Here is a 15,337-nt window from a genome sequence, read left to right as displayed (position 1 = left end):
CGAACACCGCATCATCCCCCACGGCTTCCACGACTGGAATTTATCTAAGACCTTAAGCCTCCCGCCCCGCTCGGCCCCGTAAGGACAGAGACTGGTATTCAGAGGAATCAAATTACCAGACCGCCACCCCAAGTCCAGACCACTGCCCTAGAGGACTGGCTTTGGCTCCCTTATTAGCCTTCCAGAATGGCTGTGGCCCTGTCACCCTCACTTACCATGCGCGACTGGGCCGTGGGTCTACAAGATTCTGACGCTGTGTAGCTGTGACCTTTCCTGTGACCCCACAGCTCTGTCCCTGTCTCCCTCCCAGGTCCCCTCTGGTCCCTGTCACGCTCCGTGGCCAAGGCCCTTCCAAAGAGCTGTTCTCCCCGGGGCACGTGCGTGCCCAGCTGTGGGGGTCTCCGTCTCTACCCAGGCAGGCCCTCGGGCGCTGACCCCAGACCACGTGGACAAACCTGGAGAAGGGACAGAGTGCCACCAGCACGGCATCGGTCCCCCGCGATCCTCTCCAGCACAGGGCACTGCCCACAAGCTCCCTGACCGTCTCCAGCGTCTTGCGCTCACAGGGATGAGGCTGGACCTGGCAGTCTGTGTCCACAGGGCACAGTGACGGAGAAGACAGGGTTATCTCCTTCCCCCAACTGCAGTCCCACCACCCTCAGCCCTGCTACCTTCTGCCTCTTTCCCGGCCGAGCACGTCAGGGGAGGGGCCCTGCTCCACCTGCTGGCCGGGCAGCCAGTCTCTGAGCATCCCCCCCGCCCACAGCTCTCACATCGTGTGCACACGCGCGCCTTTTATTCTGGCTCCCGGGTGGAGCCTGATGATGACAACTAGCAAGGCAGAGACCTCACCCCAGCTGAAGTGGCCCCGTGCTGACCGTGCCTGGGGAGCTCACTCGGCTCTTCCTCCTGAGGAGGGGACAGGCACAGGGGGCCCCACCAGGTCCGGGGCCCACACCCGGGGCCCCTCTACCCCTCAGCGACAAGCTCGGGGTTCCGCACTGAGAAACCACAGGGCTCGACGCAGGGAGGTAGCCCAAGCAGAGCCCCCCAGAGGTGAAGCCGCGGGACCCCGCTCCTCTTGCCCTCCCCTCTCCCTGGGGAGCCTCCTGACCTCTTGCCTCGGGAAACCGTCCCCACCCTGCTTCTACCTGGGCGGGGCCACACCTTCTCAGCCTGGAAGGCCTTACCTGGAGAGGCGACGGTGCAGATGTCAGACTTGCTGAGGGTGCTTAAAAGGCCGTTGGTGGCGTCCTCCACCTGCTCAGCCATCAGCACGTGCTGCTCCCTCGGCTCGCTGGCCAGCGCGTGCAGCTCCTCCCACCTGTCCCCCGTCCCCAGCCCCCAGCAGAGAAGTTACGAGCAGCTGACTGCCCCACCCCCCTCCACCTTCCTGTCCACCCATCTCCTACACCAGGGGCTCCCTGTGGACAGCAGTACGACCGCACCGCTCCAAAGGCCACCTAGCTGCAACCTCACCCACCGGGGATGCAGGTTCTTTCTGCGGTTCACTTCTGGACCTTACCTGCATCCCCGGTGGGTGAGGTAAGGTCCAGAAGAGAACCGCAGAAAGGCCCCGAGGGCGTTCGAGCACGCGTGCCAGGATTCACAAACTTCTCCAAGGCAAGCCAAACCCGCGGAACCATCGGCTCTCATTTGAGCCATGGTCTTGACAGACTTGGCTGTCTGGTGTTATCCCCCCACAGCTAATGAGAAACATTTAACCAGAAAGGAAATGAGGGAAAGTGATTCTGGGTGATGGCAAGAGAAGAACGAGCAAGGGAAGCTAGCGGTAGAAAGAAAACCCTGAAGGATGATAAACAGTGGACACAAGAACTCAAGGGTCAGCAACGTGAGGTTATGCAGAGGAAGGGGCCAGCACACGTCAGCAGCCAGGGGGCACTGCGGTTAGGGCCCAGCCCCAAAATGTTATGTAGGATGAAGAAAGCGTTAAACGATGTTGAGAAGCTTTTTTTTTTTTTTTTTTACTTTTTTATTTTTTGAGACAGAGAGAGAGAGAGACAGAGTGCGAGCAGGGGAAGGGCAGAGACAGAGAGGGAGAAACAGAATCTGAAGCAGGCTCCAGGCTCTGAGCTGTCAGCACCGAATCCAATGCCGGGCTCGAACCCAGGAACCGTGAGACTGTGACCTGAGCCGAAGTCGGACGCTTAACTGACTGAGCCGCCCGGGCGCCCCGAGAAACCTTTTTAAGGAGACCGGGTAGCCAGGAATGTATTTAGAATCTTTCCCATCAAAAAATTCATCAAGACAGACCAAGGTCTGGCAGTATGGCAACAACTTCATTTATCTCCCAAGTTCACGGGTATAAAACTCTCCATTCTCCTCTGGAGCCGTGTAACATTCCGCCCAGTACCTCGGACAGCACCTGACACACACAAGGGGGCTTCCGAGTTGGGGCCTCAACAGTAGCATTCAGAGGGCAGCGAGGCCGGGCCCCTCCCTCCGCTCTCCCAGCCCAGCAGCAGATTTTCACAAAAGCCAGGGCCGAGAACCAGCAGAGAAGGGGCCCAGTGAACACTAAGAAGAGGAAGGAGTCGGAACCGGCATCAGCTTTTTCATCGCACTCAGAGCCTCACACTGCCCACGGCGGCGGTTCTCCAACGTCAGTGGACATCAGAATCACCGGGGGCCACGGAAAACCACCGGCCGAGGTGCCTCACCCCAGAGTTCTGGGTTCATCGGGGTGGGCCCGAATGTGTGCATTCCTCACAAGCTCTCACGTGATGCTGATACCGCTGGTCCAGGGAGCACACTTTGAGAACCACCGGTCAGTAGTGACCTGGCCTTTTACCAACAGCGAGAGGAGGGGTCAGAAGGGCCTGGGAACCCACGGGCTTCCTCAGAGGGTTCCTGTGGCTGCAGCCCAGGACACGCGGGGCGGAGCAATGTCTCCTCTCCTGACCAATGACCTCTTGATCCCTCTGAGGGAGGGGTGCTCAAAGTGCGGGGGCTGGTGTAGGCCCCCAAACCGTTTCACCCTCATCCAGAACCAGACGAGCATAGACACTGACAATAAACAGCTAGAAGCTATCATACAGGAACTGACAGTGTCATTTTACGCCTGCTGGATCAAGTAATAAACTTTTGGGCTTCTATTCTGTCTTTGCTTTTTATTTCACTTTGCAAGTAATTCTTTTCTTTTTTTTTTTTTTTTTTTTTTGTCTTCCTCTGAAGTATCCGTCCATGATGGATTCAAAGCAAAACAAAACAGACTGGACCTCCACCACGGACAGTCTGAGAAGCACTGCTCCAGCTGGCAGCTGGAGAAGAAAGTCCCGGAACGGGCCATGTGTTGCCACCATCTGGTAGGCAGCATCCTCACTGGCAAACCTTTGGGCAAGTGCGACGTGCAAGGTACTGGATTCGGCACCGTGCGGGAGGAGGGTGGGCAGCGGGCCAGGAAGCAACACCCCTGTCTCCTCTCTCATGCGTGAGGACACAAAAAGAGCCCCCGGTGAGGCGGTGTGTGTTAAATACTCACTCACTGGCAACGACAACCACAATGGGATGCTGGTGGCAGCCCGGCCTGGGATAGCACCCCCCGCCCCCGGTACTGCACACGCTGGTCCTCGGTGGTCTTCCCTCGCTGCGCCCACTCGCTAGGTGATCTTCAGGCTATAAACGCCGCCCTCGAGTTCAGTCTCTGTCCGTCCTCTCTCCTGTGGCCCAGACTCCTACGTCCCGCCGCTGACTCAGCTTCTCTGCTCAGAGGTCCAATATGCACCCCAAACTTGATCTGAAAGAGGACTCCGCTCCCCTTGCTCCTCCCCAGCCTTCCCCACCTCAGTAAGTAGCCCCGCCTTTCGCTCTGGGGCTCAGGCCAAAATCCTGGGTTGTTCCCACATGCAGCTCACCAGCCACTCCACCGCCCTGCCTTCAGAACTACCCGAGTCCAACCATCCCTTAGCGAGGTCCCAGCACTTTCCCGCTATAAGCCACCACGATCTCTCTCTCTCTCCCTCCCTCCCTCTCTCTTTCTCTCTCTTGTGAGCGCTCCAAAGGTCACCTAACTAGATTCCCTGCCCTGCCCTGCCCCACCCCTTCTCCTTGCACCTCAACCCCCCAGTCTCTTCTCTACCTGGCAGTCAGTGTGATCTTCTAAAACAGCTAGTCAACACGTGGCATTTCCCGGCTCAAAGCCACCGAACCTTCCCAACCTACTCACAATACGCTCTGAAGGCTTTACTGTGACCCGCAGGTCTAGAGACCTGACTCCTACCTACCTCTTCTACCCCGTTTCTTGTAATCCACCCCTTGTTTGCTGGGTTCCACACACACCGCCAGGCTGTCTTTCCGTTCTATAGCACACTAAGTTGGCTCAGGCCCTCTGTGCTCGGCATCTGTCTTGCCTACTCTTTTCCCTGCTCTTTGGAAGGCTTACTTGCTTCCCTCAAGTTTCTGCTCAAAAATCAACTCCCAAAAGACCCCCCCCCCCCCGCCCCGATCTAAAACAGCTGGGTTCCCTGTGCCTCATCACTCTTGTTAACCTCCTACCACCTTCCTTTTCCTTCTCTGCGTTTTATTTCCACCCAAAATAGCATTACTTATTCATTCACTCACTTGTTTATTGCCTAGTGCCTCTCCTAGAACGGAAGCTCCGTGAAGGCAGGCGCTTTGTACCGTCTCTCTATTCGGAGAACTTAGAATAACAGCTGTACTAAAACTTAATAGAGGGGCTCCTGGGTGGCTCAGTCGGCTGAGTGTCCAACTCTTGATTTTGGCCCAAGTCACGGTCTCATAGTTCATGGGACTGAGCCCCGAGTCGGGCTCTGTGCTCTCCGTGTGAAGCCTGCTTGGGATTCCCTGGCTCCCTCTGCCCCTCCCCCACTGGCGTATGCGTGCCTCTCTCGCGCTCTCTCAAAATTTGAATACATATACTTAAAAAATAATAGAAAATGGGATTTCTGTGTACAGGCATGGTACCCAGACCAGAGAGTGAGTCCTTTCACTTAATACCCACAATAATGAGGGGCCCACAAGGGCACCCCCAATTTTAGGGTTGAGAGCAGGGAAGACCTGTGCTCCTCTCTTTTCCAGGAAAGCACATTCCAGTGTCTGAGGAGGGAGCGGCCCCTCAGAGACCCCCACTCTCCTGGCCTCAGGAGTGGGTCTGTGACTCAGGCTAAGGAGAACCCTTTTTGGGATTATTCCACTTGAAACCGGGAACATGAGTCTTCTCTCCCCGGGGTGGAGCTGGGCGCCACCTGCAGCCACAGTCCCGGGTTCCTTTGAGGACCAGGCTCAGAGAAGAGCAGAGGCGAGAGGAAAGAAAGAATCTTCATGGCGTTCAAGTCCCTGGCTCCTGCTCACCCCAAGGGACCCCTGACCCACCCAGTACAATCAGATGAGTCTGTGAATTTCCATTTCTGCCCAAGTCAACTGGGGTCAAGTTTCTGGCGCTTACAACCAAGGACTCAGACTCAGCTAAAGACAACGCACGCTCCCAGACTTGGAGCTCCGCGCGTTCTGGCACCACATACAAAGCGAGGAGGAGAGCGAGCCTGGAAGGACCAGAGTGGTTTGGCCAAACCCCCTCTCTTACTGTGTCTCCACAGTCTCCAGGGTGACCCAGAGCGACCGAGGCTCTTACCTGGGAAACCGGACCCCGACGGCAAATACGGTGACACCTCTCTCCTTGAGCTGCTTGGCTGGCGGCGCCACCTGGCCTTGGGACCTCCCATCAGTGACGACGATGAGGATCTGGGGCACAGAGGCATTTCTGCCCCCGGGGAACCCTTTGCGCAGAAGGTATTTCAGAGCGAGGCCTGTCTCTGTGCGCCCTCCTCTGGGTGCACACAGGAGGAGGAGACAAAGACGACAGTCAGTCATCCGCCTGCGTGAATTGGGAATGACGACCTGAAACAACGGGCTCCTCCGTGCTTAGTGACAGCCGCTTTCTCCCAGCAGCGGCTCAGAGTGACAAGTCCAGCATGGGACGTGCACCTTCTCACCATCCGAACCACAACGAAGAGTAGTAATTAACTCTTCCTGCGGACGGAAGTTTCACCCTGGACGTCTCTGCCGTATTATGCAATAATGTCATTCTTTGTGTAGGTTTCTGGACTCTCTTCCCGTACCCCTCTGCCTCCAGTGACAGCTCAGGGGCCGATGACCTTCACTGTCTGTGTGTCTCACACCCACCTCCCACCTCTCCCCATCTGTATCATTCTCTTCTTGTTATGGCTCGGCATCCCGTTGGGGTGGGCAAGCAGATAACTGAGCTTCGGAAAATCGTGTGACTCTCTAACTGTGAAGGACAGGTCTTTTTTTTTTTTTTTTTTTTTTTTTTTTTTGGGACAGAGAGAGACAGAGCATGAACGGGGGAGGGGCAGAGAGAGAGGGAGACACAGAATCAGACACAGGCTCCAGGCTCTGAGCCATCAGCCCCAGAGTCCGACGCGGGGCTCGAACTCACGGACCGCGAGATCGTGACCTGAGCTGAAGTCGGACGCTTAACCGACTGCGCCACCCAGGCGCCCCTGAAGGACAGGTCTTTGATCCAAGGGTCTAATGATGGTCGGGTCTGTGATCAGGCCTTCCTGGCTCACTTCCAGTCCAGGGTTAGGTGCCGGAAGGCTGAACTGTGGGACTGCTTCCAGATCGGGGGACGTTAGGGTGGTCCCATCTCGTCACAGCCTAGTTACAGAGACTGTCTGCTGAGCTTGGAATCCCAGCACAGAATCTCTATTAAATCCTACAATAGGAGGCTCATGCAAGCGTCCTCAGAGGGGGGGGCTGTCAGCCTTCAGAGTCAAACAGGCAGACAACGATTCCCTGTAAGGGGTCTTAGGCCACACCTTTCAGTGGGTAGCAACACATCGGACACGAGCCACAATGTCGAGCCTGATGGAATCACCACGGTTATTAACCGCACACACAGAGAAAGCCCTGTAGATTTGGGGGGGGGGCACATTTATTCTTACGTTACAGTGTCAATTAAGGCAACCATGCCTGTCTCTCAGAAGGCCCTACAGTGACTCTTCTAAGGCGCAAACACACACCCAACTGGCAAGAGGCTCGGGCACTGTGTGTGTGTGTGTGCCTACGTATCTGCGTGGGTGAATGCGTACACGCTTCTTTAACTCGCCACTCAAAACGCTCACTTCTCATGCAAGCCTGACGTGGCCCTCCTGCCCAAGCATCTCTCCTGGTTTGCTCTCCTCCAAGCAGCTACTCAGAGATCCGGGCTCCTTTCCTTTTGGGCTCCCCTTCCTCTCTGTCCTCAAGGACCTCTCCACTCAGCAGAAGGAGTGTGCTTGGAAGGATTTATGGACCAGGCCCAGAATATTCTTCACTTTTACTGCTTTGTGTCCTAAGAGAGCTCTTGAAGGGCAATTCTATGAGGCTCCATTAAGTTAACGAATGTCAACAAGAGTGCCTAACTCCTAGAATTAAGACTCCTGGTCTTCCATAATCAGCATCTGCATCAATTAAAAAGCTACCGTTTTCAGCCCACTGGTGTTTCTTATGGGCACTCTAAGTGGAAGAAAATGAGAGTGAGACCAGGAAGCATAACATGATCCCATCCCCCCAAGAACTGTCCGTCTAGCTGAAGAAGCAGGACCTATAAGCAATAACACTTGCCAACGAAAGGATGACAATAGCAAGAGTTCTGAGGAGGGGTTCATTGTGGGGAGGAGCTGTCAGGGACAGGCTTCAGCATGGCAAGCATTTGATGGGGGTCTTGGTGATTCAGTGGATTAGGAAAAGAAGAGACCACTCCAATCAGGGGAAGAAATGTAAGCAAAGGCACTGGGGAACACCGCCAGCCACATCCTGCGCTGGTGAGCAGAGCCTGGCTTGGGCAAGGGGCTTATCCAAAGGGAGCAGAACATCAATGGACACCGAGTGCCCCCCCCCCCACTCTTCTCATGCTGTGCTAGGTCACATATCAGATACTGAAGATAACCAAGAGGATTTTGATTTCTGAGAAGACTCCTACCTTTGCCAAAGCTCTTCCATCTACAAAGAGCCATCCTCTAAGGCTCCTAGAAGGGCAAATGGCTTCCCGTTCCTAAAGGATGATATTAGTACAGAGTTTTCACATCATGCCAATACTTCCCCTACCCGGTACTAAATGTAATCCCTACAACTATGATAAAAGGTCCTAATATTATCCTCATTTATTAGATGGGGAAACTCCAGCCCAGAGAATAGTAATACTAACTGCTAAGATTTCCAGAGCACCTATCTGCCAAGCACCACTGTGCTGTGTGTGTGTGTGTGTGTGTGTGTGTGTGTGTGTGTGTGTGTAAAGGTACTAAGCTCAAATAATTCTCACCACAGCTGAGATAGGGGAGTTCAGGGAAAGGCCCTATCTAAGGTCACACAGCTCAGGAGTAGTGGAGGCAGGACCTGAACCCTGGACCCTCCACTTCCAGAGGCCAAGTTCTTAGCCAAAATGTTATACAGCCATCCAAGTCACCTGCCTCTCAACCAGCTAGTGGGGGGTCAGAACTGGAGTTTAAACCCAGTCAGGCTGATTCCAAAGCAATGGTCTTCCTTCTCCAGGGGTTGGCAAATTACAGCCTGTAATTTTTTGTAGATAAAGTTATACTGGGAAACAGCCATGCCCATTCATTTATGTACTATCTATGCAAAGACCCTATGGCCAGCAAAGCTTGGCCTCTATAGATCTTCACTGAAAAAGTCTGCTGGTCCCTGCAGTACACCATTCTACCTAAATGGTCACAATACTCTTCTGCTCACCAAAAGCCAAGGTGCCCCACTGACCATGAAACTCCCTGGGCTTTCATGCCCCTGGCAGTATGCCCATGGCTGTGGTTAGAGATAAATCAAATGTCCAAGACGTGGGAGTCTGGGCTCCCAACTCCACTGGCCTGTGGGGTGTCTGTCCTTCCTGTCCCTCAACACACAAATGCCTGTGCTGTCTGTCCTCTCCACTTCTGTTCCCTAACCCACCTTTCCCACTGGAATACTCTACCAGTCAGGTGAGATTCCCAAAGACTTCTGGACTCTGGGAAATGAGGAAAAACCCCACCACCTCCATGTTCCTCACTCTGTGGAGCATTTCTATCTGAGAGTCTGTCCTGAGCGCAGGGTCTGGCTCTAGACAAGGGAGGTCGGAGGCCAGAGTCTCACCAAGATTCTTCTAATTTCTCTCAAACAGGACTAACCCAGGTTGCAAGTGAAGGTTCACAGACTGACTACGGTCTTAGGGGAGTTGTGACTGCAATGCTTGGACTTTTTTTGGTGGGGGCGGGTCTGGAATCTAAACATTTGGCCATTGGAATATTCAAGTGGATAAGGAACATGGGCTCCAGAGTCGGTGGGGCTCAAATATTAGTCCTAAAATTTATTAGCCAAGAAAACTGGAAAAGGTAATGAGACTCACTTTCCTTCCTTGTTACAAAAGTAGGGAAAGTAACAGTATTAGTAAATGCAACACCCAGTGCCTCCTAGGAGCCAGTGAGCACCCCATCAGTGGTAGGTACCATGATTAACTAGCAGTTTGTTCCAAGAAGTTTTTCTTTTGAGTTAGTCTCAAATTGGGAGGTGGGAAAATGGAGATTCTCAGATCCCATCACCCAGAGACTCCAAACTGGTGGGTGTGCGACCAGGCTGAGAATCTGCATTTTAAGCCAGCCTCCCCTGCCCCAGTGATTCTGAAGCAGGTAGCCCACGAAACAGATTCTGAAAAGTAATTTATCAGAAAGCTCACTGTAGGGGCACCTGGGGGGCTCAGGAGGTTAAGCGCCCAACTCTTGGTTTTTGGCTCAGGTGACGGTCCCACGGTTCGAGGGATCAAGCCCCACGCCGGGCTCTGAGCTGACAGCATGGAGCCTGCTTGGGATTCTCTCTCCCTCTCTCTGCCCCTCCTCCTCTTGCACGCACACACGCTCTTGCTCAAAATAAATAAATAAACATCAAAAAAAGAAGACTCACTGTAGGTAGAGGGATGTTGATTACAGAGGTTTCTTTCTTTTTTTAAACCAATAGACAAAAACCTTGGAATCAATGTAAATGTGTCCCTTTAAAGGAGTGATTTAATATACTATGATAGTTCGATTCATTGAGTTATCATAGAGCCATTAGAAAGGATCCGCATGAAAAATAACGCAGCTTTATGCAAAAATGCGCACCAAGTAAGTTAAAAAAGAACAAAATGCTTCGTAATTACAACTATTCTAAAAGCGATGTGGAAATGTTAATGTGGTCTGAAAGATGCCACAGCTAGCATTGTGCTAAGGTACAGTGAGCCGTGAGTGCTATTTCTGGAGAGCTATCTAAATACAGTAAAACTCTGATAAAGCTACAGATGGGGTCCAAAGCAATCAGAAAACTCAAGAGTCGCGTGACCGTGAGATTAATGAAATGACGGCGGGAGGCTGCACAGCCAGCTGGCCAGGAGCTCTGCGCATTTGGAACAGATTTTGCTGGCCATGCTTCATCTGATTTTATGTTATCATGGGGTGCAAAACTGGAAGGTTCTTAACTGTATCGTTTTTTTAAACTTCTTAATGCAAAGTGGCAGCAAGGGCAGTTCCCTGGCCACCTCCAAACACACTTTCAGGGGATCGATCGCCTTGGTCTGAAAAGGCAAGCATTTGGAGTTCTGGTTAGAGCTGTCCCAATCAGCCCAGCACTTAAAATTTCACTGCAGAAAAAGGGTAGAGAGCCCTCGGGAGGTTATCACTCCCACTCGGGCCAACATTCCTCTGTACTGATTAATAATAACGTCTTAATGTTTAGCGTCCTCAGTGACCCTGCAACTGCGGCCAAAAAAATTACTTAGTGCCTCCTTGCCTTGTTTGCCGCCTCTTGTAGTCATCCTAGGACACACGATGCTAACCATACACGGCTAAGAAGATCAGACACATAAAGAGGCTTCTTTCTCCACCCGCAGTGTCCTCATCTGGCATATCCTTACGGAGTCTCTGGACTTCCTACGTTGTGACTAATACTCCCAAGCCCTTAGTTATGACTTCCAACACAGCTGAGGAGAGGCTCAACAAACACTTTGGGGGGTGGGGAGGGGAGGGTGGAAAGAGGTGGAGAAAGACAGCTGGGCGGTGGCGGGGGGGGTGCCTACTGGACAAGTAGCAGGACTCTGCGGTCCTGGCCAAGTCCCCTGCTCCTTCTCAGCCTCAGTGGTCTCCTCCGTAAAATGAGGGGTTGAAATAGATACTAGATGATCCCCAGAGTGCCTTTTTGAACCAGTTTGCTGCAATTTGCTCAGTGTTTTCAGAACAGAGTGGGACCAAATCGTCAAGGCAGAGTTACCCAAACAATTGCTGACATTCAGTCCTGAACTGAAACCAAGAGGCCAGTTTTTCTTCTGCAAACGTTAGCATGCATCTAATGGGTACAAAGATGTTTTGGGCATAAAATGTTTTATCAATAATGATATGGTAATTTTATGGTATATGAATTCTTATACCACATAATTCTCCCTTTTAAAATATTTTTTAAGTTTATCTATTTATTTTGAGAGAGACAGAGCAGGGGTGAGTTGGTGGGGGGTTGGCGCAGAGAGGGAGGGAGGGAGAGAGAATCCCAAGCAGGTTCTGTACTGTCAGTGTGGAGCCCAATGTAGGGCTCAAACTCACTAAACTGCAAGATCATGACCTGAGCTGAAATCGAGAGTCAGATGCGTAAGAGTCAGTCAACTGAGCCACCCACCCAGGCTCCCCCAAAATCACCCTTATTTATTTTTTTTAACTTAAGAAAAAAGTGTTTAACGTTTGAGAGAGAGAGAGAGAGAGAGAGAGAGAGAGAGAGAGAGAGAAAGGGACAAACAGAGCATGAGTGAGGGAAGGGCAGAAAGAAAGGGAAACATAGAATCCGAAGCAGGCTCCAGGCTCTGAGCTGTCAGCACAGAGCCGGATGCGGGGCTTGAACCCGCGACCCATGGGATCATGACCCAAGCTGAAGTTGGATGCTTAACTGAGCCAACAAGGCGCCCCCAAAATCACCCTCTTAAAGTAAAATCACCCTGGTGTTCAGGATATTCACAGAATTGTGCAACCATCCCCACTAAGCTCAAAACATTTCATCGCCCCCAAAAGAAGTCCTACACCCATTAGGAGTCCCTCCCTGTTCCCTCTGCCCACAGCCCCCGGCGGGGACTGATCTGCTTTTTGTCTCCACAGATTTGCCTATTCCAGACAATTCACATAAATGGAGAAATCCTACAACATGTGGCCTTCTGTGTCTGGCTTATCACGTTTTCAAGGTTCATCCATGTTGTAGCATGAATCACATCATCCTTCCTTTTCGTGACTGAAAAGGAATGATCTTCCATGGTTCGGATATACCGCCTTTGGTTCAGCTATTCATTCACTGGGCTTTTGTGTTGTTTCCATTTCGGGGCTGCTACAAATAATGCCGCTATGAACATCAGTGGCCACGTGTTTCTGGAGGCATACATTTTCAATTCTGTCCGAGTCACTGGGTCACGTGGTAAACCCGTGTTTAGCTGCCAGATTATTCCCAAAGGCGCTGCACCATTTCACAATCCCACCAGCAGCGCATGAGGGGTCCAATGTCTTCGTGCCCCTGCCGACACTTGCTACTGGGTGTCGTCTATTTTAGCCTTCCTGGTGGGTGTAGAGTGGCAGCTCATTACGGTTCTGATTTGCATTTCCTTAATGACTAATGACCCTGAGCATCTTTCCAAGTGTTTGAGGGCCATTTATACCTCTTCTCTGGAGAGATGTCTATTTACAAGGTTTCTTGCTGGGGTGATGAAAACGTTCTAAAATTATAGTAATAGTGGCCTAACTCTGGAAAATACACTCGAAGTCACTGAATTGTACACGCTGAATGTGTGAACTTCATGGCATTTACATTACATGTCAATAAAGGCTTTTTTTTGTTTGTTTTTTTAAACTTAGTGTGTAGGATAAGCACATGGCAGGGGGTGCCTGGGGGGCTCAGTCGGTTAAGCATCTGACTCTTGATTTCAGCTCAGGTCATGATCTCACAGTCATGAGACAGAGCCCTGCATCAGTCTCCCAGCTGGGCATGGAGCCTGCTTAAGCTTCTCTCTCCCTCTCTCTCTGCCCCTCCCCTGCTTGCACACTTGTTCTCTCAAAAAGAGAGGGTGGGGGGCACCTGAGTGGCTCAGTCAGTTAAGCGTCAGACTCTTGATTTCAGATCGGATCATGATCTCACAGTTTGTGAGTTCAAACCCCTCACTGGGCTCTGTGCTGACAGTGTGGAGCCTGCTTAGAATATTCTCTCTCTCTCTCTCTCTCTCTCTCTCTATATATATATATATATATATATACACACACACACACACACACACACACACACATATATATACATACACATGTATACATATATAGATGTGTATATATATGTGTATGTATATGTGTGTATATACATATATAACACATATATACATATATATATAACACGTGTATATATATACATATATATATAACACGTATATATATATATATTCCTCCCCTGCTCGTGCTCACTCTCTCTCAAAATAAATTTTAAAAATATGAAAGAAAAAAAGCAATCCTCATCATCCCAGGGCAGTGGGAGAGACCTTTCAAAAGTGCAAATCCTTAGTATCTAGTATCTACGTGCCCTAAGCCCACAGAGGGATTCAGCAGGTCTGGGAGGGATCTGAGGCACGAGCACTGACGACACACTCCTTACAGGCAACTCTGACCCAGGCCTTCTGACCAAAGAGCTCACTTTGACGAGTGCTGCTCTGGGCGTCTGGGCCGCAGACACGGGAGTGAGGGGCTGCGACTGTCCTCTCTAGGAAACCATTCTCAGAGGCCTCAAGGGTGGACGGTCCGAGGGAACGAGGCAAGGCCAGCGCGCACTACTGTCGTGTTCAACAAACACTTCAAGGCGCTCGGCTTCCCTCTGTGCCTTCTTGTATCTGACTTGCCTCTCATTCTGGTCGGGGTATCCCTGGACCGGGACAAACAGCCTGAGAAGAAGTCACTGAGGGTGCCCGGGGGCCGTAGGGCCCCCAGAGGTCCTGCTGTGCCCGGTGCGCGGGACACGGGCTTCTGGAGGGCACCGGAGGCACGGAGGCCTGTGACTGGGAAAGACTGCAGAGTCCGGGGCCCTCCCTGGCAACCGGAGTTGGTGGCTGTCAGCGGCTGGGACCAAGGACCCCGGCAGGACTTCAGTGGACACCCGCTCAAGGGGCGGCAGACAACAGAGAGCAGAGTGGCAAGCGGCAAGTAAAGGTGCTCTTCTGTGAGTGTTTGTAAACGTGGGGGTGCGTGCACTTGCACGTGTATATAACACACGTATACAGAGGCACCTGTGTATACAATACACGGACGTTTAAAATACCGATACACAGTATACGTGTGTATTCACATGTACCTATATGCGTATACACACACGTCAGCTGACTCGTAATGTGAGTAAAGCTGTGACCCTACCACATACATTTATAGGGTGTATATGAGCACACAAACAGCTATTCATCCTTTCTAAAGCATTCTTAGTAACTGGGGGACACTTACTCTTTCTAGAAGACACAAACGAGGCTCCAAGACGTGTGGGGAGCCATCCCGGCTGCAGGGACAGAACTGGGAGAAAGACCCAGTGTTCTTCGCCCCCCCCACCCCCACCCCCCACGCTCCTGACCCACCTCAACCATCACTAGCCCTCTCTGTCCCAGGTAACGGACAACTCCACGCTACGGCGGCAAAGATACCGTAAGTCGGCGTGAGCTCCCACTGGAGACGCGGTTACGTAATAAGAGGAGCGGTCTTGAGAAGGGAATTCTCACTACCCACCGGACGCAGCTGGGGTTCCGGAAGCCAGACCGCAGCCCTCTCTCGGGCCAATCACGCCCTTCAAGGGAGCGATCTTGAGAGCAGCTGGCTCCATCCGAAGCACGGCGGGATTGGATCATACGTACTTGAAAACCATGCTCTTCATGTTTGCCTTCACTTCCCGTGGGGACGAAAACGAATCCAAGCGGAATTCCAGACGAGGGACGGAACCGAACTGCAGGGCTCCCACTCTGACCTGCAGTAGGAGACAGAGGGCCCGGGCGGAGGGTGCTGAGAGCGAGGTCAAGTCACAAACATTCCTAAGGGAAACGAAGGGTCGAGAAAGGTTAATGACCCTGCCTCCTGCCCACGCAACAAATACCAGAGCCGGGGCTCCCTCCAGTGTCCCTCAGGGAAAGGCCCAAAGACCAGGGGGAGGGCCTGGAGAAAACCAAGGGCCTATGCGCGGCACTGACAACCACCAACGGCACCTTCTCGCCCCACATTCTGGCCAGCCCTCCCGGCTGGGCTGCGAGCACCTTGAGAGTAGGGTCTCTGGTCACACTTCCAACGGCCTCCCAGGTACCGTT

General features: G+C 52.3%; 1 protein-coding gene across 5 annotated transcripts in view; it reads right to left on the bottom strand.

Moving 5' to 3' along the window:
* Window positions 1–15,337, bottom strand: part of VWA2 (von Willebrand factor A domain containing 2) — a 46,210-nt gene that overhangs the window by 11,710 nt on the left and 19,163 nt on the right. For 4 of the 5 annotated variants that reach the window (XM_045439018.1, XM_045439015.1, XM_045439017.1 and 1 more), the window contains 4 exons: window positions 14,894–15,003; window positions 5,612–5,806; window positions 1,191–1,324; window positions 456–588 (listed from right to left, as the gene is read on the bottom strand). In XM_045439018.1, coding sequence (XP_045294974.1) covers window positions 456–588; window positions 1,191–1,324; window positions 5,612–5,806; window positions 14,894–15,003 — 572 coding nt within the window. The remainder of the gene's footprint in view (window positions 1–455; window positions 589–1,190; window positions 1,325–5,611; window positions 5,807–14,893; window positions 15,004–15,337) is intronic. The other variant, XM_045439020.1, reaches the window with a different exon arrangement.

This window comes from Leopardus geoffroyi, chromosome D2 (assembly GCF_018350155.1).
Source record: "Leopardus geoffroyi isolate Oge1 chromosome D2, O.geoffroyi_Oge1_pat1.0, whole genome shotgun sequence".
Taxonomy (NCBI): domain Eukaryota; kingdom Metazoa; phylum Chordata; class Mammalia; order Carnivora; family Felidae; genus Leopardus; species Leopardus geoffroyi.
The sequence above is the reverse complement of the archived record's forward strand: the minus strand, read 5'-3'. Positions and strand labels throughout refer to the sequence as shown.